Below are 25,236 nucleotides of genomic sequence, written 5' to 3'. Positions count from 1 at the left end.
TAGAGTTGATAATATTGACTATAGAGCTGGATTTGTTTGTAGTGCAATGCAAGATGAAATGCCAGGGTTTTGCATTCCATAAGTCACATACCTGTAGTTGACACCAATTTTGCTTTGAATAAACAACTTTTCGCTGACACTTTTGATGATCATTTTCATTTTTCAGAGTTGTAGAGAGTGATGAAAGGCATCTTGTTCAAATTTCTGCACTTCAATTTAATGAGCTATTTGATATTAATATCGATATATATTTGTGGAGTTAAATAACTGATTGTACATTGACCCATCACTCACACTGATGGAACCCCAGCTTCAAAATAGAATAAAATAAATATTTAAAATTGATTTGCTTGTTGCAATTATTGGTCATCATATGTACAACCAGAATCAGGAAGTTCCAACTCTTGATTGTGCTAAACTAACACTAATGAGGTAGTTATTTTTTGTTTTCCATCATCTCAGTGCTAATTTAACTTCTCTGGCAGAGAGTTAAATATTTTACTATTTTGAAAGTGTTGGTTTACCTCAGAGGAGTGTGTGGAACTACATAAATCCTGAAACGTGTTAAAAACAACTGGAAGTAGAGATAAAGACTGGACTTTATTCTGTGAAACTTTTCTGATTGGCTTTTAACTCCAGCTTGCGAGGATAAAATTTAAAACAAAGCAGAAGAACTATTTATTTAGTATTGGGGGGCGGGGGATCACACAAATTATGCCAGTTTTGATTCGAACTGGATTGTTTTTCGGATCCAGTTCTAATCTCCTGAAACCGGCCACTTCTCCGTTTCGCGCATGCTCTGTTCGCTCCCTGCCTGTATAGAGGGCAGTGGAAATAAAGAGAGTTAACGGGGATCCAAGAAGTGGCATGTTACAGCACCGCAATTTTTTCCTGGCTCTTCTTCTTCACGATGTTCTTTGGGATTTTAATAAGATGCGTGTGTGTTTCCCGATAAGCAGCTTTCTCCTCGCCGTCAACTTTTACTGTCAGCTGCTGCGAGCTCAGGGTGAGTTTGCCCCTGATTTCGATCAGAAACTTCCCGAACTCCTTCCACTGGTTCTGTTTAGTCTTTTCTGGGTCTGCTTAGAGAAACATGACTGCTTCACTGCTTCGGACTGGTTTGTTAGTCCAGTGGTAGCTATATTTCCTTTCCTAAAGCCAACCAAAACTCCGTCTGTGACCTTACCGTTTAATGCCGCTGTGGGCCTTGGTGAGCTGTGCAGTTATAGTTGGAATTTACTGTAAATCTTTTTTGATTTAAGTTTGAGTTTAAAGACGCTGAAGTTGGCATCTGATTCACAGCTTCGGATTCTGCACTTCCGTATTTATCTGTCTTTAAAGAATATTTGTACTCTTGTCTCTCGTGGATTAATACACGTTATGATCTGGGGATCTATAATTAGGGCGATATTAACGGGGGCTTCCGTCTGCTTTCCAGGAGCTCATCATAACCGTTGCATTCTAATAAGCCAAACTTAAACAGAAATATTGCCCAGCACATATATTCTTAAATATACATATTGATTTGTAGAGCCTTTATTCAGTTTGTGATTCGACAAAAATCTTATTTACATTTAGAGTATGTGCTTGACTTTATCTAAATACACATTCTAAGTCTTGATGATGTTTGAAAAACAGCTTTCCTTCAAAAACTCTAAAAAGCACAAAAACCTTTATTCTCATTTTGAAAGGTTTGTCCAATTTAAGCATTAACATGCGCTAAAATTATAAATGTAGTTCTTTTTGTATTTTCACAAAAAGATTGAAGGCTGGAGGAATCACAAACGGTGTAGAGCTTGTAATCAGTGGATAATTCACCAAAGATTTTAATGTTCTCAGTATTACTGGGTTTTCCAGAGCTGATTAAATGTTAAGATTTGTGGAAAACGTTGAAATAGCTCTTTAAGTGACGTAGGGTTACGTTTCACTGCGTACGCACCGCCCACCACATTGTCTGATACTTAGACTGGATAATTGGCAAAACAACTTTCGGGAAAAACGTGTAACCGTGTTTGTAACCTTTTATAGTTTGTAACTAGGAGTGAAAGTATAGGGGCCTCTCTGCTCTCTTTCAGCGCTACTTTTTGTAGAGCTCAGACCGTTATTAGGTCTGCATTCCGCTCCAAAGAAGCAACACTGAAGTTGAAGGAAAAAAGGAGCAAACAGTTCCAATAGAAGTCTGTGTTGCAGTGTGTGACTTGGAGGTTAGATAAGATGCGGAGCCTTAGTAAAAGTACTCCGGAAATGCGATTAAATTGAAAAATGGATATTAAGTTACCATCCGACCCGCAGCATTAGTAAAGGGCCATTCCGCAACTTCTTAAAGAACCACAACTGCATTTGAGCATTTCTGAATCAAAATCTAAATAAAATTCTCAGCAATTTTTTCTAGTGCATTTTATGTAAAAACAAGAAATGTAATCTGTAGAAATCTAAGACTTGCTTAGTCATACCAAGAAACGCATCTCAGAGGCAGTTATAAGTTAAACCTATGAACAGACTAAAAGAAAAAGGCTTATGTCCAGAATTAAAGTTTTAGAATTAAACATTTGACACACAATCTTTGACAAATGTTACGTCTGTTAGGGATTATAAAAGATGTCAGTCAATTGAATTGCAACAATCTTCTATTTTGACAAAAATGGTCATGTTTATTGTTACTGTAGAATAACTGTCATCACTAAGACAGTGACAGAAAATATTTTGTCTTGAAATTAACAGACATTTAGTTTGTATTCTTTTCAAACACTGAAGTTAAATCCTGAAATCAAAATATAATTCATAACATTCTCATGGAATCTTTATGTTATTGACCATGTGCTAACTAGATATCGGCCACCGGATGTTTAATACTATAGTAATCTTATATGTAAAATGTTTCTCTATGTAAATGTTCAGTAGCAGGTGTGAGCATGTCTGGAGGAGATGGGAGCCCAGAGGCCCACTGCATAGGGTGACCAAACGTCCGTATTTCCCGGGACATGTCCGTATTTCACGTCCTGTTCCGGGCATTTGTTAGGATTGTGTTGGAAAAATGTTGATATCTTTTATAAATAGTGTTTTGTGGTCAATATTATTTCACCATTTTATTAATGTGGGTTGGCAGTTTGGATCAGGCTTCCTATGAAGCTATAAGAATGATAGAAAACATGCTAACAAAAAGCCTCAGACCTGCAGCTCATAGGAGGTTCTAGACAGGCTAACAGAAGCAGATCTTTGGCTCACTTCTACAAGTTTATGTCCTGGGAGGGTGGGGGGCGCCGGTGAGATGTTTGCATCCACCTAAAAAATATGTCGTTGTGCCCCTGGCTGTGGTAACGGAAGAAAACTATAAATATATGGCTACACTTAACTTTACTGGATGGCTAGCTCGCTGTTACTGTCTCTTACTCTGCGCCCCCTAGAGACCTTTGTTGGAAATTTTGGTTTTTGGAAGGCTGCGACAAAACTTATGCATCCCATTTAAAGAGTTTATCGTAGAAAGAAACACAATGTTCAGTACAGCTAAGGATGCAAGTTATTAATTAATGAGTTAATCTAAAATTGATTAGATTAAAACAGAAAATTATGGCTGTGGACAAAGTGCAAGAATAAATACACTGAAAAAAATAACTCTTTGGATGAGCATAAAAAAATCATGGAAAGGTTTTCTACCTGATTACTTTGCTTTTTTTCAGCACCATGTAGTTTTTTGTAACAGTTCTGTTACTCCTATTTAAAGCAAATGTGTTAGGTCAACTTAATTTATTAAGGTTATTCTATTTTAAATAAAATGAGTTGGCTCAACTTATTTTATTATGGTTGATTGGACCCAATGTAATTTAAAAGAGCCAGCCCAACTAATGTGCAACACTTTGGACCAAATAATTTACTTGACCAAGATTAACGGCAATTTAGTTGAGACCAACTTTTTTTTTCTCTGAAGAGTTTTCGCGGCGTGAGTGGCTCATATTTTTTTAAGACAGTAGGCAGACAGGGTGAGGACATGGCAAAGGTTGCCAGGACCAGGAGTCGAACCAGCAACGTCCACATCGAGGACTAAGGCCAAACATGCAATGTACTAAACCCCTGCGCCACCACAGCACACTGGAGAAACCAACTTATGTTACAGTGATACCTTCACATTAATTATTAAGTTGATCCAACTCATGAACATTAAGTTAGCTCAACAAACATGCTTCATGCTAAAAGAAAGCTATTTATTCGTGTGGAAATCCTTTCCATGATTTAATTACGTTAATTCAAAGACATTTTTTTTTTAAAGTCAAAGACTTTTTTGACTTTTTAAAAAAAAATGTCTTTAAAAATTTAAGAACTGTAAAAAAAAAGTTCTCACAGTTCTTAAATGGACTGATACAGAACAGTGCAGATATTTGTTTTCTCTGCCCTGCAGATGAAAACAAATATCTATAGTTTAATGTGTAACTAAAAGCTCTTTGAAGTTTTCCCAGGCGCAAAACACTTATGTCTCATAATCTCTCGGGATCCCCTGATCTCGCTAGATCCTCTTTGGAGGGAAATGAATCTGACTAAATTGAATCACATTCAATCAGACGAGTGAGATCACGCGAGACAATCGTTTTTGTCTCAACTTCAAGCACGTCTTCAGCACTATATCAGTCTGACTATAATGAATCATGTTATCTCAACATGATTAAATTTCATAAACGTGAAGTTGTTGAATTTCTTGTTTATCCAACATGATTGTATCACGTTATTGTTTGAAACATGAAATGCTTTAGTTAAAAGTACATGATATTCTTTAGTTAATGTGATAACCCCCTAAGTTTGTTTTTTACAGTGTAAAAGCGGACGTTATTTGTAAATACAAGAGGAACTGACCGTCCATCCATCCATCCATCCATCTTCTTTTGCTTCAGATCACATAAGTTAATAAGTTCATATTCTTTGTATCTCTAACAGTTAATGAGCGAGAAACCAAGATAAATTGAAAAGACACCAATTAGCCTAATCACTTTTTTCCCGAAGGTAGGAAAAACCGGAGCACCCGGAGAAAACCTATATATTGAGTTTAATGAGTGTTTCGTAGAGAAAAACACAATGTCCAGGACAGGGAGGAATGCAAGTTATTAATTAATGAGTTAATCTAAAGTTGATTAGATCAGTGGTTCCCAATTCCAGTCCTCGGGGCCCCCCTGACTGCATGTTTTAGGTGTTTCCCTTCTGCCCCACACCTGGATTGAATGTTTGGGTGATTAACAGGCTCCTGAAGTACTTGGTGGCTGCAGAAGATGTCATGCAATCATTTGAATCAGCTGTTCTGGTATAGAGGCACATCTAAAACATGCAGGCAGGGGGGCCCTGAGGACCGGAATTGGGAACCACTGGATTAGATTAACACAGAAAATTATGGCTATGGCCAAACAGCAAGAATAAATAAAAGTCTAACCGTTTTTAGTTAATACAAGAGGCGTATATGAACTGTCCATCCATCCATCCATCCATCCATCCATCCATCCATCCATCCATCCATCCATCCAGCCATCCATCCATCCATCCATCCAGCCAGCCAGCCACCCACCCACTTCAGATCACAGGGGTAACACAGCCTAAGTAAGGAGGTCCAGATTCCCTCTCCACAGCCACTTGGTCCAGGAGTTCCCAGATCAGCTGAGAAACCTCCATAGTGTCCTGGGTCTTCCCCTTGGCCTTCTTCCGATGGGATGTGCCTGAAACACCTCACCATGGAGGCGTCCAGGAGGCATCCTAACCAGATGGTCTCCAAATCCGAGACCATGGCCTCGGATTTGGAGACACTGGTCCTCATCCCGGCCGCTTCACACTCGGCAGCGGATCGCTCCAGTGAAAGCTGTAGATCACGACCTGATGAAGGCAGTAGGACCACATCTTCTGCAAAAAGCAGAGATGCGATCCTAAGGCCACCAAATTGGATCCCCTCAACGCTTTGGCTGTGCCTAAAATTCTGTCAATAAAAGTATTGAATAGAATTAGTGACAAACAGCCTGGAGTCCAGCTCTCACTGGAAACGAGCCCGAGTTACTGCCGGCAATGAGGACCAGACTCTGGAAGTACAGGGAGCATCTGTAGCCCAGGATCAGATCACCAAGGTCCCACGTTCTGCTAGGGAATCCTGTCTCCTCTTCGGCTGTGCCCTGCTGGGCTCCATGGGTTAAAGCCCAGCCCCAAGGTGTATACGCCTCCTGTGTCACGATGTTCACAAACGCACCTCATGATATTCTGTTGCCTTCAATCTCTAATGAGGGAACTTTACCGTTCTCCTCTCTCCCCCAGGTTGACCGCTATTTTTTTCTCCCCTTAGATTTTCCAGATCTTTCTGCCTCCCGCTATAAATGGAGGTCTTCCAGGCTTTCTTTGGCTAGGGGGTTCTGGCTTAAGTTGTGTTAAATTGCCTTTAAAATTTGGCATTAACTTGCCTTCACCCAAACTGAAAGTTCTTTGATTAGAAGATATCTTTGGTTTGGGTGGCTGGACGTTTGATGCAATTGGTGGTAGATATGTAATTTTTCTATTTTTTGTTAGTGCCTTTATATTGTTTTCGACATCCGGTCTCACCACAGCAATGTCATCCTGTTTATTATTTATAGATTCCTTCAAATCCTCTTGTTCAAGTCTCTCAATGATCACCTCTCTTTTGATCTTTGATAATTGCTCAGTTAGATTTTTTATTTGATTTTGATCTTTACGTCTGTCCTCCATTAGTACAGCGATTTCAGCATTTAAAGCCACATTGTCTCTCTTTAGCTGTCTCCAATCCGACGCAGTAGGTCCAAAACTTTTTTTTTCCCAATCTCAGCCTCTCTCTTTACATGGGAGAACGTGGAGCGTCTCTTAGCCTGCTCCTCCAAGAGCTCATTGAGCTGCGGATCTTTTTTTTGTTAGAGATTGTTGTAAACCCCTGCTTCGCTGTTTTTCTTTAGCTAAGGCATCAAAATCAAGCCTGGCTGCAAACGCAATCCTTGTCTTCTCAATGGCTTCCTCCCTTGGAGTTTTTGACAGTTTCTTAGTTAGATTTTTGTTTTCGTTTTCTGCCTCCATCAACTTCTTTTCTAGATCTCTCACAGTGCTCTCAAGAAGTTTGGATTTCTCTTTCTCTTTCACAATTTCAATGTTTTTCAATCCGATGTCGTTCACTTTTCTGGACAATTCGATCTCAAGTTTCTTCATTTCACATTCTTTCTTTTCAGTCTTTAGTCTGTATGCCGCGAATTCTGATGTCACTTGCCTTTTTTCTTCTAGTGTCCTTTCAATCTTAAGTTTGGATTCCCTCTCCAGGGTTTTGAAAGAGTTTTGCAGATCTTTTACTTTACTTTGGTATGACTTTACTTCAGCTAGCAGTTGATTCCTGTGTGAACTCCAGGTCGCTATCTCTAGTTTTAGCTTTGGTATTTTTTCACTATTCAGATATTTGTTGTGCCTGAGAGAAATGTTTAGCTCTTTAGTCAATGAATCAATTTTCTCATTTAAAAGCTCAATTTGATCATGGGCTTTTACCAAGTCCTGCTCCAGTGTGTTCTTCTTTATCAGGATTGCAGATTTCTCTTTTAACCTTTGTAGAAAATCCATAAGCAAGGTAACCAATTCCTCTCTAGACATTAGTCTAATTTGAGACTGTGTCAACGAATTTGTATCAAATGACGACATTTTGATTATCCAACTGACGTATCACAAAAGCTACGGAAAAATGTAACGTTAAATCCAATATGGCAAAACCACCGTCCGTACTGCTGCTGCTTGAGATCTGCAAGTTTGATTCAGATGCAGGATATTCAAAGCTTCTGTCTCTTACACATCATAACACTTTGACATCATCAGATTCCAAGGCGTCCTGGTTTTCCCAAATGAAAATATAGTCACCCTACCACTGCAGGAACAGCAGGAAGCTTTGAAAATGTAATCAGATTGTAGTTAACCTTTTAAAACATTGGTATTAATTGATACTGGTCATTTTCTTACTTGGAAGCACACTTTCACTATTTTGCTGTTTGTAAATTATTTCTCCTAATCTTCAGACAGCTTGTTGAACCAAGCTCTGAACCCCTGGTGTGGTTTGGGTAAGTTTCTATCAAATGATCAGCAGAAATTCTTAGAAGTTCAACATGCTGTAAGAAAAAGAACGCTGGTTTTTCAAAAATGTATTTATTTATTAAAGAAATAGAACTGGAGCCCAGGAAATTCAGTGAAATCTAGGTTTTGAAGTCAGAGAGCAAAGAGAATAGCTTTTCTGTGTGCTAATGAATTCATTAGGCATGCTAACTAAGTAAACCAAACAGATGTGCCTACCGAGAGGGCAGTAAAACAACAGCTGCTGATTTGGTTTTCACTTGTTTGTTGGCAGAGTCAGCCTGGAGTTGCTCATTTGTTCTCTGTTGTTGGATTTTTGAGCCATTTTTGTTTGTCCAGGCGTCTCTTCGGGAGATGTCCAGCTGCTGACAGCTTCCTTTGTGTTCTGCAGCTTCTCTCACTGACGTTCTATACAGTGGGGCTGTGCAGTGTTAAAAACTGCTCTAATACTGGTCGGGCGGTCTTTGAAGTTCAGTGCACATGGGCGCAGGATGTGGATTTGCTCTGATTAAGTATCACTTTGTTCAGCCTGTGTTTTTTTTCTCCCTCACACATCTGTCCCAGACATGAAAGAAGCAAAATTCTTAGATCTTCATTTGTGCTGCATATTGTCTCCAAGAAGCTTTTTATTACTTATAAAGAAGCAAAAATATATTTTCTCTAGAGTTTTAAACATTCTCCATAAGAAAATATGAGCACTTTTTTCTTTAGAAAGTATAAGCATATTCTCCCCTTTTCCCTCCATTTTATGCTGATATTCCACACATTTAGCCTTTGGAGGACTTGTGTAGAGCGTTTTGTTTTTAGTTTCCTTCATGGCGCAGTTGGCTTCTTGAGGCTAGCAGGGAGAAAATGCATCTGGAACCTATTTAGCTGTGCAGAGCAGAAGGGGATGAGGAGGGAGAGAGCAGCAGCTCTTAGAGCAGCAGCTCTCCATGTCCACTGTGAGCAGACGGGCCCAGAGACCCACAAACCTAATTATAGTGTGGTGAGCACACGATTAAAGTGTGGAATACACAGCTGAGGGTTTGGGCCACAGCTGGGTGGAGCAAATCTTTATTTCACTAGCAGTCAAATTCCAAAATTTTGTTTTCTTAAATATTTCACAATAACGGCGTAATATTTTAATATTCACAATGTCTTTCACAAGTAGAACCAAAATTATGGTGTATCTAAATGTCAAATGAGTAGAAGTAATTAGTTTCATCCTGAAAGGCTGACTTTCAATGCTCCATTGGCACTTTGACCAATGGGCTGTTACTTAGAGATCAGCCACATTGAATCAGAAGTCTGATGATAGCACAGCCTTACATTAGGAAGGAAACTTTTCCAAAGGAACTGGAACGCAGCACTTGGTTAAACGTTTAGTTATCATCTATGACTGTTCCAAGATATTTGTAAGTTTGACCTCTCTAAATGGCTTGACCTTTGATTAAAGTGACTTTGTGCCTCCTAAAATTGATTGTCTCTTTTGTTTAGTTTGAGGAAAGAGTCCTCACTCCATTGAACAAAATCATCAGCAATGTGCACATGCTACTTTTATTTCCCTTAAGCAGGCCAACAATAACAAAATCATCTGCTAACCTTAATGATAAATCAGCAATCACGCACATTACCCCATAAAGAGGCTGTTCTGCAACCACTGTCAGGCTTCCCGATCCTATGAACAACTTTTCTGCACAGGTTCATTAACACCTTCAGATCAGGATATCTGGAAGGTTTTCCAAAAGGCTTTCATTTCAGTGCTGACCACTGCTGAGTGACTGAAACTGAGTGACATTTTAGGCCAACACTGTTGGCCTAAAACAGTGTAACACTGTCCCAGACATGAATTTCACTTATTGTTTGAAGTGAAATTCAGTATTGTTTCCTACAGCCAATTTTAGACTCAAACACTTTAGTTCAAAGTTCCAGGTTGCCATAAATGCTACAAAATTAATATGACAAATTTTAGCCTCAAAGCCACATCTAAACTGTTCTTCTGGTAAATATTCTAAGACTTTGTTACCTTAAAAGTAAAATAAATAGAATTGGCGTAAAACCCTGTTGGCTTAATGTTACTGACTGACTCAACATGAATGAATCGATGTATGTGCTGTTACACGTTAATTATGTTGATTACATACAGGAAACACCAGAATGTTGCGCTGAACAAGTGGAATAATTAAACGTAATCCCAGTGAAATAGTTTTCCATTCTTCTAAACAGAGGTCTACTTTACATGAGACCTTCATTCTCATGCTTGGATCTATTTATCTAGCCCACATGCAGAACACCACAATGGAGAAACGGAAATCAGAGAATTTTATTGCAAATAAGCAGCTGAAGTTGACCCGGGTTGGGGGGGGGGACCTCTTGGAACAGTCAGAACTCTGAGATAACAGGAAAGAAGGTGAGTTCACAGACGGTGGGAAATGAGAGTGATGAGAGAAATACCGGTAATGGATCGATCTTACTGGAGTGGAGGAGGAAACTCGGTCCGTGAGGGATCGTCTGTGGACTAGGGTTTTTAATATTGTGAGGATCAAATGTTGCAGGTTCTCTAGCTGGGTAACATTCCTCGGAAGTGAATACTATAGCTGGCATAACACTCTGGCATCGAAGTACTGGCACCCCGCTCCTCTTGTACTCACGGCCTGATGAGATGATGCAAGACCGGTGTGCGTTAATAGCACTGGTCTATGAAAGGAAGGTGAGTCAGACTCCATCTGGTGTTTGAACGGTGAATGACAAAAATAAAACAAAAAAAATAGAAAACCCACGTACTCTGACATGCATGTAAGTGTTGTTGAGGTAGTGATAGTATGCTCTTAGCAATAAACATTTCTGGATCACACCGTTCTTTGATCAATGATACATTTTTTTGATGTAGCAAACAGGATCAGGAACTGGTCAATTCTGGGTGTGCAGCACGGTGGCCTTTTACCTTCTGCTGGACTCTTTTCATTGAAGGTTGCATGGACTGTAGAGCACATGGTCACTTCATGTGTCCATCCACTTGAGAAACAGCAGGTTGAAGTGGCCCTGGCAGCCAGTCACCATTTCTGTGTACATGGGCCTCTCATAGTCTGCTGTGTTTGTCTTTCTCTCATTATCCTCATCTTCCTCAGGCTTGCTGAGTTATGGTGGCTACTACATGGCTTCAAAACAAACCTATGTCATCAAACTGGGGAAGGGATATTACACACATTCACAAAACGAATGAAAATTATGATGCATTGCTGTTGTCAATGAGAGAACGAACTGCAGTTGGACTAAAAAAGAGCTGGAACAGTGAGAGTGGTGACCATAAAGTTGTGGTATTAGAAGTGGGCCAGTTGGTCTGGCTGGCATGTTGTGACTTATTGTCTTCTTAACTCTTTGTTGTTTTTTTGTACTACAGAATATGGACAGATGTGTGTGGGGCTTTTTATTTTCCTTTGGTCAGCATGTCTTCAGATCTAATAAGATCTGGATGAGGTACAGATGAAGGTGGCCCTGCTTGGGATGTAAAGCACAGGTCTACAGCCCTGGTCCTCTAGACCAGTGTTTCCCAATTTCAGTCCTCGGGGCCGCCCTGCCTGCATGTTTTAGGTGTTTCCCTTCTGCCACACACCTGGATTGAATCTTTGGGTGATTAACAGGCTCCTGCAGTACTTGGTGGCTGCAGAGAATGTCATGCAATCATTTGAATCAGCTGTTCTGGTATAGAGGCACATCTAAAACATGCAGAGCAGGGGGGCCCGAGGACTGGAATTGGGAAACACTGCTCTAGACCCACCATCCTGCATGATCTACTTGTTCACCCTCCAGCCCAGCTGATTCAAATTCTACCATTGCATCCTGCATGCCTCCAATGGCTGCAGAAGTCTGTTAATCACCCAGTCATTTAAACCAGATATCCAGCAGCAGGAAAAAAAAAACATGCAAGGCAGCGGGTCCAGAGGACCAGGGTTAGAGGCCCTAACCCTGGCATTACCAGCCCAGCTAGCATGCAGTGTGTCCTGATCTTCCTCTAGGTCTCACATGAGTGGGATGTACCTGACCAATCTCACCGGGGAGGTTCAGGAAGTGTCCCAGCTAAAATCTCAGCCACCTCAACAGACTCCTCTTCATGTGGGGCAGCAGCGCTCCAACATTTTAGTTTTTTTATGTTATTGTTTGGTAATAATTTTAAACGTCAGTGAAATATCTCAGTTTCAATTCAGTCCTGAAACATAAGAATTTATCACATGACAGCCAAAATTTCCCAGTAGGACATAACAGCAAAAACTGAGAAATTAAAAATAACCAAAACTTTTAAAAACTTTATAGAAAGATGTGTTTTTGTTATTGTTTGCTGTTTGTTTCTAAATATAAAACATCCTGTCAGTTCAGGCTGATCGGATCTGGGGGGCATGAGTCCCAGTCACATCTGATTATGAGCTCAACCCAATTCCTCTAACTGCTGTGCTCTTTTCAAGGACCAGACTGAGAAATGTCTGAAGGAAACTGCCTATAAAACCTGAATTTCTTGCATGACATTTTACAAAACTGATCTTTATGCCAAATGTCACTTGATCAATACCCAGGAAATTCATTGAACTTTACCCCCAGTGTTTGCAGTTGTTGAGAAGAATGCAAGGGTCTGGTAATAACCTCTGTGCTCTTTGTACATATCACAGTTTTTATTTAATCAACATGTCATTCCTCACCTCTCTCTTAACATCAGCACTGCAGACTAAGGTTAATCTGATTGGAATTTCTAAGGTAGACTAAGATTGATCTGCTCACAAGCAATCTATAGTGTTGCATGCTTTGTAGTACCTCAATGGATTAATCAGATATTGTTTATAAAATCTTGATGAGCTCATGCTCTTTTTAGAGTAAGTCTATAGAAGTGGTAGCCTGGTAATAACTAGGTATGCTGGATGCTGTGGTGGCTCCACGTAACGTGGCCTTAGTCCTGGATGTGGCTGTCACAGATTTGAGTCCCGGGCTGGTGACCTTTGTCGCATGTCTTGTCTCTCTCTCATTACCCACTTTCATCTCTGGTCACTAGAGAAAAAATAAAGGCCACTAGAGCCAAAAAAACCTGAAAAAACCCACAAAAACTAGGGATCGACTTTTTTCACCTTCAAAACTGATACAGATATCTGAGGGGGGTTTTCAGCCTGAAGAAAGTCAAGATGTAAATAATCCATTTATTTTAAGGTGTTACAGATTTTAGTTGAAGATATGCAGCGCGGGGCGCACTACCTCGTCACCATCTTTTGGCACTCAGCTTAGCCGCAGCAGTACAGGCTCAGGCCCTGCCAGTGATATGCTGTGTTATGCAACTCACCCCAAGAAACTGGAAAATATTCCTCCAGACATAAATTCTTGCAACTGTAGAAGTAATCTTGGCATTGTTTTCCTTCCAACAACACCTTTATGGTGGATGATGTTGTCATCACTGAAGTATCTTTTTTTGTAACGCCCATTACCAGCATGGATTGAGTGATGCGTTGGAGATGTTTTTGAGCCATGTGCTTACTTCAAACTCGCGACTTATTGTCCAAGACTAAAATGAAACACGTGAAAAGCCGATAAAGCCCAGTATAATAATTAGCTCTAGGTTTTCCTTTGAAATGGCACAGCTAGACAGGCATTAGCCGGTGTTATGTCTGCTGTTGGTTTTGAAATAAAATAAAATTTAACGTTTTTTGACATTTAAATGAATTTCAAACTCTGATTATGGCTAGTATAAGTGCACAATAGGCTGTATATCTCACATGATATAACATAAATAATAATAAAAACAATAATAATAAAAACTTAATTATGAAGGTGTGGGGCTTTCATTTTGTGTGGTTGTGTGCCACCAGCAACAACACTTGGTCAGTGCACAAAGCATTAAATTAGATTGAATAGATCGGCCCTTATGGATCAGGCACATTATCACCAGTAGCTGATCTAGAATTTTTTGTCAATATTTGGACGGATACATTAATATATACAATGCTTTGCTTCATCCAAATATTCTGGGCTTTCTGCTGTTGAGAAGCAGTTGCTTCCTGGAGACATGGCCTGTGTTGAGGTTTTAAATTTTACACAATTGCTAACGTTTGTCATTGACCTTATACACTTTATTTTGTCAGCATTGGTAAATGTTATAAAAACACATAAACCCAGTAAAAAAAACCCCATCTATTTTAATGGGCTACATCATCAACAAGAAGTGTATGAACAATAGCAAATATTCTTTACCACATCTTTTATGCTTTTGTAATTAAAAGTATATTCCTCAATAAGAAAATCTAATCTAAGAAAAATGTTAGTAAAATTAGGAAGTTGCCTTCAGGTTATATGATGATGTAACCTGTTATTGCAGGCATATGACCAATGAGTTGTCTATGCTCCATCTGTGTGTATCGATGGATGTATGCATAAACCGCAGGTGTGTGTGTGAATGTCAAATCAAAGTCCACAGCTCATTTTGATGTATATGCTAGGTTGGACATCGAGGAAGCTGTGCAGAGATAAATGTTTTAAAACCTCAACAAATTAAAGCAGTATTGTAAAGAAAAGAGGGTCCTTGAGGTAAGACTACCACAGTGCTGGTTCTGTTGGACCTCAGTATTGATCATGGCTTTTTACTGCAATGACTGGAGAGTTGGGTCAGACTCTCTGGTCAGGTAATAAGTTGGCTTGAATCTTACATAAAAAACAGGGATTTCTTTGTTTCAATAGGAAACTTCTCATCAAAGTGGACAGAAGTCCATTTGGCACTCAGCTTAGCAGCAGTACAGGCTCAGGCCCTGCCAGTGATATGCTGTGTTATGCAACTCACCCCAAGAAACTGGAAAATATTCCTCCAGACATAAATTCTTGCAACTGTAGAAGTAATCTTGGCATTGTTTTCCTTCCAACAACACCTTTATGGTGGATGATGTTGTCATCACTGAAGTATCTTTTTTTGTAACGCCCATTACCAGCATGGATTGAGTGATGCGTTGGAGATGTTTTTGAGCCATGTGCTTACTTCAAACTCGCGACTTATTGTCCAAGACTAAAATGAAACACGTGAAAAGCCGATAAAGCCCAGTATAATAATTAGCTCTAGGTTTTCCTTTGAAATGGCACAGCTAGACAGGCATTAGCGGTGTATGTCTGCTGTTGGTTTTGAAATAAAATAAAATTTAACGTTTTTTGACATTTAAATTAATTCCAAACTCTGATTATGGCTAGTATAAGTGCACAATAGGCTGTATATCTCACATGATATAACATAAATAATAATAAAAACTTAATTATGAAGGTGTGGGGCTTTCATTTTGTGTGGTTGTGTGCCACCAGCAACAACACTTGGTCAGTGCACAAAGCATTAAATTAGATTGAATAGATCGGCCCTTATGGATCAGGCACATTATCACCAGTAGCTGATCTAGAATTTTTTGTCAATATTTGGACGGATACATTAATATATACAATGCTTTGCTTCATCCAAATATTCTGGGCTTTCTGCTGTTGAGAAGCAGTTGCTTCCTGGAGACATGGCCTGTGTTGAGGTTTTAAATTTTACACAATTGCTAACGTTTGTCATTGACCTTATACACTTTATTTTGTCAGCATTGGTAAATGTTATAAAAACACATAAACCCAGTAAAAAAACCCCATCTATTTTAATGGGCTACATCATCAACAAGAAGTGTATGAACAATAGCAAATATTCTTTACCACATCTTTTATGCTTTTGTAATTAAAAGTATATTCCTCAATAAGAAAATCTAATCTAAGAAAAATGTTAGTAAAATTAGGAAGTTGCCTTCAGGTTATATGATGATGTAACCTGTTATTGCAGGCATATGACCAATGAGTTGTCTATGCTCCATCTGTGTGTATCGATGGATGTATGCATAAACCGCAGGTGTGTGTGTGAATGTCAAATCAAAGTCCACAGCTCATTTTGATGTATATGCTAGGTTGGACATCGAGGAAGCTGTGCAGAGATAAATGTTTTAAAACCTCAACAAATTAAAGCAGTATTGTAAAGAAAAGAGGGTCCTTGAGGTAAGACTACCACAGTGCTGGTTCTGTTGGACCTCAGTATTGATCATGGCTTTTTACTGCAATGACTGGAGAGTTGGGTCAGACTCTCTGGTCAGGTAATAAGTTGGCTTGAATCTTACATAAAAAACAGGGATTTCTTTGTTTCAATAGGAAACTTCTCATCAAAGTGGACAGAAGTCCCATGTGGAGTACCCCAAAATTCAATCCTATGTCCCCTGTAATCCAATATCTATTTGCACCCATTAGCTCAGGTTATAACAGAAAATGAGATTAACTATGCGGAAGATACACAGCGCTACATTATGATGTCACCAGGTGACTCTGAAACCATCCAAACAAAATGAAATTATTATCTTTGGAGCTAAGAAGGAACTATCTAGAGTCAACACACAGCTTCAGTTATTAGAGCTAGAAACTAGCGATCAGGCCTAAAACCTGGGAGTAGTGATGGACTCTGACCTGAACTTCATAGCAACATAAAGACAGTTACAAAGTCAGCCTTCTATCGCCTGAAGAACATCTCCAAGAACAGAGGACTAATGTCTCAGCAAGATGTAGAGAAACTCATCCATGCATTTATCTTTAGTCACATTGATTACAGTGTCTTCACAGCTCTACCTAAAAAATCAAACCTCCAGCTGCAGCTCATCCAGAACGCTGCTGCTGGAGTTCCGACTAAAACCAGGAAGATAAAACACATGACCCCAGATCTAAAGTCCTTTCACTGAGAGAATAGACTTTAAAATACTGTTATTAGTTTATAAATTGCTGAACAGCTTAGCACCACAATACATTAAAGACCTGTTGTTGTATCAGCCTTACAGACCTCTCGGATCTTCTGGGTCTGGGGATGCAGAGCAGACATGGACAAGCAGCATTCAGCTTCTATGCACCACAAATCTGGAACAAATTTCCAGAAAACTGGAAATTTTTCTGGAAATTTCAGCAGAACACTTACAGCTGAAACAATGAGTTCCTTTAAATATAGACTAAAACCCAACTGTTTAGAGTTGCTTTTGCAACATAATCAATGAAACATTAAGCAGCAATCTGATGTGTAACGATGGCAGGACATATAATGTTTTAATTGTTGACTGTGTGTTCTATGACTTTGTATTTTTGTATTTTTACAATGTAAAAAACACTTTGAAATGCCTTGTTGCTAAAAGGTTCTATACAAATGACATTTTATTGACTGGCTATAAAAGTGATAAAGACGTAATTCCTTCAGGTTATTACATTTGGTAAGGTGTTTCTACAAAATGTTACATAAATGTGACACTTGGGATTTAAGATGCAGTCTTTGAATGAAGTAAAGGACAGTCTTCTTGACATTCATGTGCTTTTGGCAATGTTCTTCAAGATTGGGGTCCAATACAAAAAAGGACTTTCATTTAAAATGGCATACTTATTAGTATGACTGCGTGTCTATACCAAAGCAATAGCATAAAGGCTTTTGCCATATTATCTGTCCTTTCAGCCACTTGTCGTGTAGCAGTTTGGCTGAAAAGAGTGTGTTTGTTCTTATTGTATTTGTTCCAAGCCAAAATGGGGCCAGCCCTCATTAGCAGCAAGTTGGGTTCATAGAATGAGTGGATAGGCTGCTTTGTCCCTCTTCCTTGATCAGAAAGGTTCAAAAAACTCCTGAGTTGAGTTTCTTGAACCTGTCAAACACTTCCAACTTTCGCTCTCAAAACCCATCTCCCAAGCACAGACTTTAATGCACTGACAAAATCGTTCTATAGTTTTTATCGGCTTGTCAAGTGGACTTTATTTTTTTGTCTCATAATAGCTGCCAGCAGTGACCAGCAGCAAGTTTTCACAAGCAGTAGCCTTACTCTTCTGTCTTCAGCCAATGCATGTTTGTAACAACAGCTTAAACTGAGGGCTCAGTCATTCTGGTCTTTTCGTGTATACTCAGTTTGATGCTTGTTTAGAAAATCTCTGATGGCTGCTGCTGTTAGATTCAATCTTTAAGGTGGGCCATTGACAAATTCCACATAATACCTTGTTGATATTACTGGTTGAACACAGAAAAACCTTCACAAAGGTTAAATATGATCTAATGCAGAACAATTCTGTTACTAATATTATTACTTTTAATAACAGCATTTAAGATGCTGAACACAACTCTACAAAGCGAGCTGGAAAGGAACAAGAAAGAGAGAGAAAGATGCTTAAATGTCACCCAATGAAATATATGATTTTTAAATATCGGAAAGTCTAGACAAAATAAATATTGCGAGCGAACCAGGGTACCATTGCAGGACTTTCTACCATTGGTTGGTTAAGCATATTCTATCTTCAACATATATTTAACATGTCAGAGATAATTGTGTTCTAATGGTGACATTTCTGCTAACTTTGTGTGTGTTTCCCTACAGATCCCTCCTGCTGCCAATATGCTGCTGAGTTATCACCCTGTAAAGAAGCTTGTGACCAGGTATGAACAGGACTGCATGCACACAGGACAGCGTTTCTCATTTCCGGTCCTTAGGACCACTGCCCCGCATGCTTTAAGAGTTTCCCTTCTAACAGGGTTCTCTAGTACTTAATGGCGTGCAGAGGAGGTTATGCAATCATTTGAATCAGGTGTTTTAGAACAGAGACACCCAAAACATGCAGGGTAGTGGTCCCTGAAGACCAGAACTGAGAAACACTGACAGCAGCATGGGTATGTACATCCTGACCCACTCCTCAGTTCATTGGCCCATCATATTACCACCAGCATGTATTTTAATGGTATTTTATAGAACAGACTGGGAGAAAGAAGTGTAGAACTGCAAAGCTAAAGGTAAATGATACATAATTTCTGTAATCGCTGTGCTAAAATTAAAAATCAAGTCCTAAAATACAGCCTAGTGAATGTAGTAGCCAAAGCATGTTGAGTTTAATAAGACTAAACTGTGTGATTGTGAGCGTGAGTGGGAATAGAAATAGCAATAGGTATTTTGTTCCATAAAACACAGTAGGAGTGTAACAGGTAAACCTTTTATGGATACAAACTCAACTAAAAACCAACCTGTTTAGGATTGTATTTGAAACGTAATCAATTACAAATTTATTGATGAAACTTGAATTATTGTCGTGTTTTGATTATTAATTCTATGTTGCATTGTGTTTCTGTGCTTGATTTGATGTAAAGCACTTTGAAATGCCTTGCTGCTGAAATGTGCTATGCTAATAAAATTTGATTGATTGATTGACTAAGGAGAGATCAAGTCAGAGATGAGGTTGTGAAGAACGTTTTGAGCAAGATTAACTTGCTCAAAATTTTACAAGCTTTAACAGAACATTGTACATCCCATCATCTGGAAGATGGATGGCACTAAATACAGGAGAATTCCACACTGAAAAAAATACCTCTTTGACTGAACAAAAAAAAATCATGGAAAGGTTTTCCACCTGATTACTTTGCTTTATTTCAGCACTTTTATTACTGACTTAAAAGTAACTTTTAGTTACTTTCAGCAGCTTGATTCTAACAACAACGCTCCGGCTCTCCTGTGAAAATCACATTGAGCTTTGCCAATACTTAATTGTAAGTTATTTTATAATGGTAACATCAACAATGTGTCTCCACTGATAAGGTTGAACTGAAGAGGAGATTGTACAAAAAATAAAAAACATGAGTAATTTGTGTGGTCCACTGTTGTCTGGAAAACTCAAAGAAGGATTCCCCAGCCTCCAGATTCTGCGTTCGCCCCTGAGTTTGATGTGCATGGCGCACAGAGCTCCTCCTGCAGCTCCACAGCTCCGATGGCTGCGACACTTACCGTAATATTAATAATTATAACGGTGCTAACTTGCCATTATAACTATTGCCAACTACGGACACGTTTATTCGTGGCTGTTTTCACGTTTATTGCGCTGTTCATATTGGTCTCGATGTTTGAAATGCCAATAGTGCTTCGATGTCATTGAGAGGTAATAAATTAAGTTGACATTAACAAAGACACAGCGGGACGGATCATCCGGGAAATGATGAACAGGAAGAGACTGACTAAAACTACCTTAATGACGGACAAATTCTGGGATTTATTATGAGTCTCTGCTTATTTCCAAGCCCAAATGAGCTTTTTAAAAGATTTCAAGCCCTAAATCAGCTTATAATAATCGGACTTTATCCAACATGATTAACGAAATGTGAAAATAGTTCCAGTTTTTCCACCAACAAAATCGCATCTCCCCCATTTTTACATTTCTGTCATATAGAGGCGTCGGTCACTCGACAAGGCAGCGTAGAAAATCTGATTAAATAACAAAAGAAGATAGTAAAAAATGATTTTGATAAGTAAATATAGTCTGACTACTGGATTTGAACGTTAGATTACCTAAATTCTGAAAAAAGTGGTCCGACGTCAAGCGTTACTGACATCACTGGCCAAAACATCCTCTAAGGAAACATTTCACAGTACCAACTTTTTCCTAAATACACAGAGTTGCCTTGCGTAAAGACGTTTCTCTCACATCAGTAGACAGCAAGGAGGCGCGCCTCACTACGAAAACCGCCGTCAATAATAAATAAATACATACATTAGGTCATCATGACGGAGTGATCAGGGTTTATTTTGGGGTGTTTTTATTAATTATGATGCAAAATAGTTTATCAATTCTTGATATACAATACTATTTGAACTACAAACTATTATAACTGTTTTAGGAAATCACCCAATTAAGCAATGGTTATTAGATAATCAAAATTTCACTCATGTTTTGAACAATTTTTCAATTCACATTCTTTTATTTTCTTATGATGGTGACTTGTTTTTATTTTTTATTTTAAATGTTTACTGTAAATTACTCTGCTTTTACCCATACATCAAAATCTGTAATAAACCATATGTCAGGTATGTAGTTATGCTACCTGAGGACTACAGATTAAATTGACACCCTTTTTCTAAATCTGGTATGTAATGAAGACTGAAGCTGATTTGTTTATGGATTAACAATCATTCCAGGGTGTCAGGTTAGGACAGATGATATGTAACTGTTTAGGTGAGTTAGTGAAATGAGAGAATGTCCGAATCCAGAATTGAGCTTTACTTGACTTTAATTAAATCTTGAGCTGCCTCCATACACACAATTTACAGTTTTCAGAAAATACAAATCACATAGAAAGTTTTCTTAGACAGAGTTTTATATCATTCAAACAGACATGGTATGTAGATATTCTTGGGTTTGATAGGTTTTTAATTTTATTTTTTATTTTTTTGCTTTTATCCCACAGCTTGCGACCATCAAAAGTGAGTCACGCCTAAAGCATCTCCTCCAGAGGTTACCCAATTACTGTCCTGAGTCTCTGGTAAGAAAGTTTTCTTTTAATGGATGCCTCTAACATTGGAAAAACATTTCTGTTTTGATCAACATTTTGAGCCACAGTTGTTCTCAATGCTCAAGAGACTTTTGAATCCTCTTGTAATTCTTCCCAATAAACCTAAGTAATAAGATATTTTAAGTTATTTATATTTGCTCAGTATTGATATTGTTTCATAATGAAAATGCAAGAAAAAGTCACAGGAAATGTTAGTCCTTGGAAAATACTTTCCAGAAGAAATACTTGGAATGTCTCATAGAGGACAGCACAATTAGTTTTACTGAGAAAAATGACTGTCCACATACCTAAAGGGTTTAAGCTTTAAATCATTCGAGATGGAATGTATTCATCTGCCCTCACTGGCCCCTGTGTCATTTTAATTCATGTAGTGTTAGTTAAATTGTGGGTTTGCTGATTCATGCTGATGGGAATCTCTCTTCAGCAGCCAGCATACACTGACAGAGTGTTGATTGTGACATGATTGTGTCACACACTGCACTGCTCTAAAGCTTGCTAAAGTTTGTCTGTCTGCTCTGGCAGCAGTGGAGGGACTGAACTGTCCCTCCACTGCTGCCAGAGCAGACAGACAAACTTGTGTTTAGTATAATTAGTCTTGTTTTTCTACTCTGTTTAAATTTATGGAACAGAAAAATCAGGAAAAAATTGACAGCTCCTTACTTTGAATTTTCTCTGGAACAGAATATTGTTTTCAAGAGAAACCATTTGAATCGAAAGATCATTAGGTTTAGTCTGTCAACCTCCATTCCATTTAGAAATGTTCTTCAAACATGACAATTATGTTCATGTTACTGAGACGTAAAGACTGGATTTAAGATTTTAGCTGGAAAAAAAGCCTCTTCCATTTTAAACTAAAATTCTAAAATTCACATTTCTGATTCAAAAATGGGACAGATTTCCAATTAAAATGTGCTAGGCTGTGTTGTAAGCATTTATGCTAAACTTTATGGATTGTAATTTCTACCAATTTACTTTTCTTTTTTGGGAAGTTATAATATATTTAAGTTAGTTTATGTGAGAGACATTGACTTTATTAGTTTATTTATTTATTGTACTGTTCATGTGTATTATAGTTCACAGGTACCCCACCCAATTTGTTTTGTTTATTATAATAAGTTCATTCATATTTCAGTGTAGCTTGATAACTTAGTAACTGATATTTCCTTTATGTCACTGAATGTCACTGTTTTTTTGATGTGTGCTCCTGGAACATTGGAGTGCAGTGCTCGGTTTCCATTCTTCTGGGGAGCGTTAGGCACCAAGTGTGTCGAGCTGTTATTTTTGTATAAAGCTCAATAAAACCTTTTTTTAATTTGCAAAGATAACTCCGAATGTCATTTGTGCCTGAGCCGAGCAACATTTAGAACCAAAATTTTTAATTAATTTTTGTATTCAGAATTGTTTAGATTATGTTGGGAATTGTTAGATTCTCCCATTTATTGAGTAATTAAGAACACACTGGATGCTTGGTGGAGGTCTATTATTTGGCCAATGTCTGGCATGTTGACGGGAGGTTTTGTAAATAATTTTTTTGACCACATTTTAGAACTTGAAACATCAAATTAAGATTATTTTCGTTTTCAACTAAGTTGTAAGACACTTTTAGTAATTACTTTGTCGCATTTTTTTACAAGAAGTAAAGAATATATAGGTTTTCAAAACTATCAAGTCGGAAGTGCATGCAAATCAAACCACCTGTTACCACCCAAGGCCTTTGTTGGAATTTTTGGGTTTTGGAAAATAGAATGTCCCTTCTCTGCTTCTTGTACTACTCCTAAAATTAGCATCCATACTGGAAGTGACATTACTGGGGGAGCATGTTCATTATCGAAGACTTACAAGCCTGTAGATTTTAAATGGTGATGGAAGTTGTGGTCACTTCCTGTATGGTGTCAATGAATTGATAAAGACTGTGAAAGTGTCATCTGGAATTTTTGTTATCAGGCAACATTTGACAAACAATGTACAGCAAAAGCTGGACATTGTACAATGTTAAGTGGACTGACATGACCAGTCCAGTTTTCAGCAGCCCGAACTAGAGGGTCCCTCTGGTGTTAATGCGTGGAGCATGTGGTGCAGCATGTTGTTGTAGACAACCAGGAAAACCTGGAGTCCGGAGTTTTAGCACTATATGTGTTTTCTCATCAATCAAGTGGAATAATTTTATTTTGCAAAGTAATAGAAACAACATTGGGGGAAGTAATATTTATTGCGAATGTAGGGGAATCCATCCATCCATCCATCCATTTTCTTCCGCTTTATCCGAGGTCGGGTCGCAGGGGTAGCAGCTCCAGAAGGGAGGCCCAGACTTACCTCTCCCCTGTCACTTGTTCTAGCTTCTCCAGGGGTATCCATAGGCATTCCCAGGCCAGCTGAGAGACATAGTGGGGCCTCCTCCCAATGGGACGTGCCGAGAACACCTCACCAGGGAGGTGTCCAGGAGGCATCCTGACCAGATGCCCGAGCCACCTCAACTGGCCCCTCTCGACGTGAAGGAGCAGCGGCTCTACTCTGAGTAGAACCGCTCACCTTCTCATCTCCTAAGAGAGAGCGCTGACACCCTTTGGAGAAAACCCATTTTGGCCGCTTGTATCCATGATCTCGTTCTTTCGGTCATGACCCAAAGCTCATGACCATAGATGAGGGTGAGAACGTAGATCGACTGGTAAATCGAGAGCTTTGCTTTTTGGCTCAGCTCTCTCTGCACCACGACAGACTGGTACCGCACCCGTTTAACAGAAGACACTGCACCAATCTGCCTGCCGATCTCCCGCTCCCTTCTTCCCTCATTCACGAACAAGATCCCGAGATACTTTGATAGTTATTTTCTCAACCTATATAAAAAGAACCAGACAACGTTACTTAGTTTTCAACCAAATTCTTGCAGAAATTGAGAAGACACAGAGGATCAGCTCCTACAAGCCAATCTCCTTGCGTTCTGCCATCCTGATGCAGAACTTGTCTTTTATTAACAGAGAAAGGGAGTGAATGGAAAGTGGGAGAGTGATCTTAACAAAAAGGGGGACTACACTGAAAACAAGCACGGACAACAGAAACTAAATTCTACACACAGACAGTAACTAAGGAGTATCTCAGAAGGCCCCCTAAAGAAACACCTGTGAAAAAGTGCTTGAGGTCACAGTTTAACAAGTTCCTCCTCTCTGGGGTGAGAAAAATATAAAACAACTAGTAATATAAAACTACTAATGTAAGAAAGATAACAAAACATAATAATTCTAATATACTTGAACTCCTCTACTTGGGGCAGGAAACACATCCTCCGCCCCCCCCCCCAGCCCGGAGAAGGCACTCTACCCTTTTCCAGCTCAAGATCATGGCCTCCGATTTGGAGGCACTGATCCTCATCCCGGCCGCTTCATACTTGGCTGTGAATTGCTCCAGCGAGAGCTGCAGATCACAACCTGACGAAACCAAAAGGACCACATCATCCGCAAAAAGCAGAGATGCAATCCTAAGGCCACCAAAAAGGAACCCCTCAACACTTGGACTGCGCCTAGAAATTCTGTCCATGAAAGTAATGAACAGAATTGGTGACAAAGGGCAGCCCTGGTGGAGTCCAACTCTCACCAGAAACGAGCCCGACTTACTGCCGGCAATGCGGATCAGACTCTGACACTGATTATACAGGGACCTGACAGCCCCTATCAAAAGGCCCAGTACCACATACTCCCAGAAAACCCCCCACAGGGCTCCCCGAGGGACATAGTCGAACGCCTTCTCCAAGTCCACAAAACACATGTAGACCGGTTGGGTGAACTCCTATGCACCCTCCAGCCCATCCCAGAGTCACCAGGCTCAGCTTCCTC

General features: G+C 39.2%; 1 protein-coding gene across 2 annotated transcripts in view; it reads left to right on the top strand.

Moving 5' to 3' along the window:
* The first annotated feature begins 804 nt into the window (after positions 1–804).
* reck (reversion-inducing-cysteine-rich protein with kazal motifs) overlaps positions 805–25,236 on the top strand; it is a 69,279-nt gene continuing 44,847 nt past the window's right edge. For both annotated transcript variants that reach the window (XM_044104467.1, XM_044104466.1), the window contains exons 1-3: positions 805–1,006; positions 18,459–18,517; positions 21,305–21,379. In XM_044104467.1, the coding sequence (XP_043960402.1) occupies positions 868–1,006; positions 18,459–18,517; positions 21,305–21,379 (273 nt within the window). In that variant the 5' untranslated portion in view covers positions 805–867. The remainder of the gene's footprint in view (positions 1,007–18,458; positions 18,518–21,304; positions 21,380–25,236) is intronic.

The sequence above is a fragment of the Gambusia affinis genome, linkage group LG21 (assembly GCF_019740435.1).
Source record: "Gambusia affinis linkage group LG21, SWU_Gaff_1.0, whole genome shotgun sequence".
NCBI lineage: Eukaryota > Metazoa > Chordata > Actinopteri > Cyprinodontiformes > Poeciliidae > Gambusia > Gambusia affinis.
The sequence above is the reverse complement of the archived record's forward strand: the minus strand, read 5'-3'. Positions and strand labels throughout refer to the sequence as shown.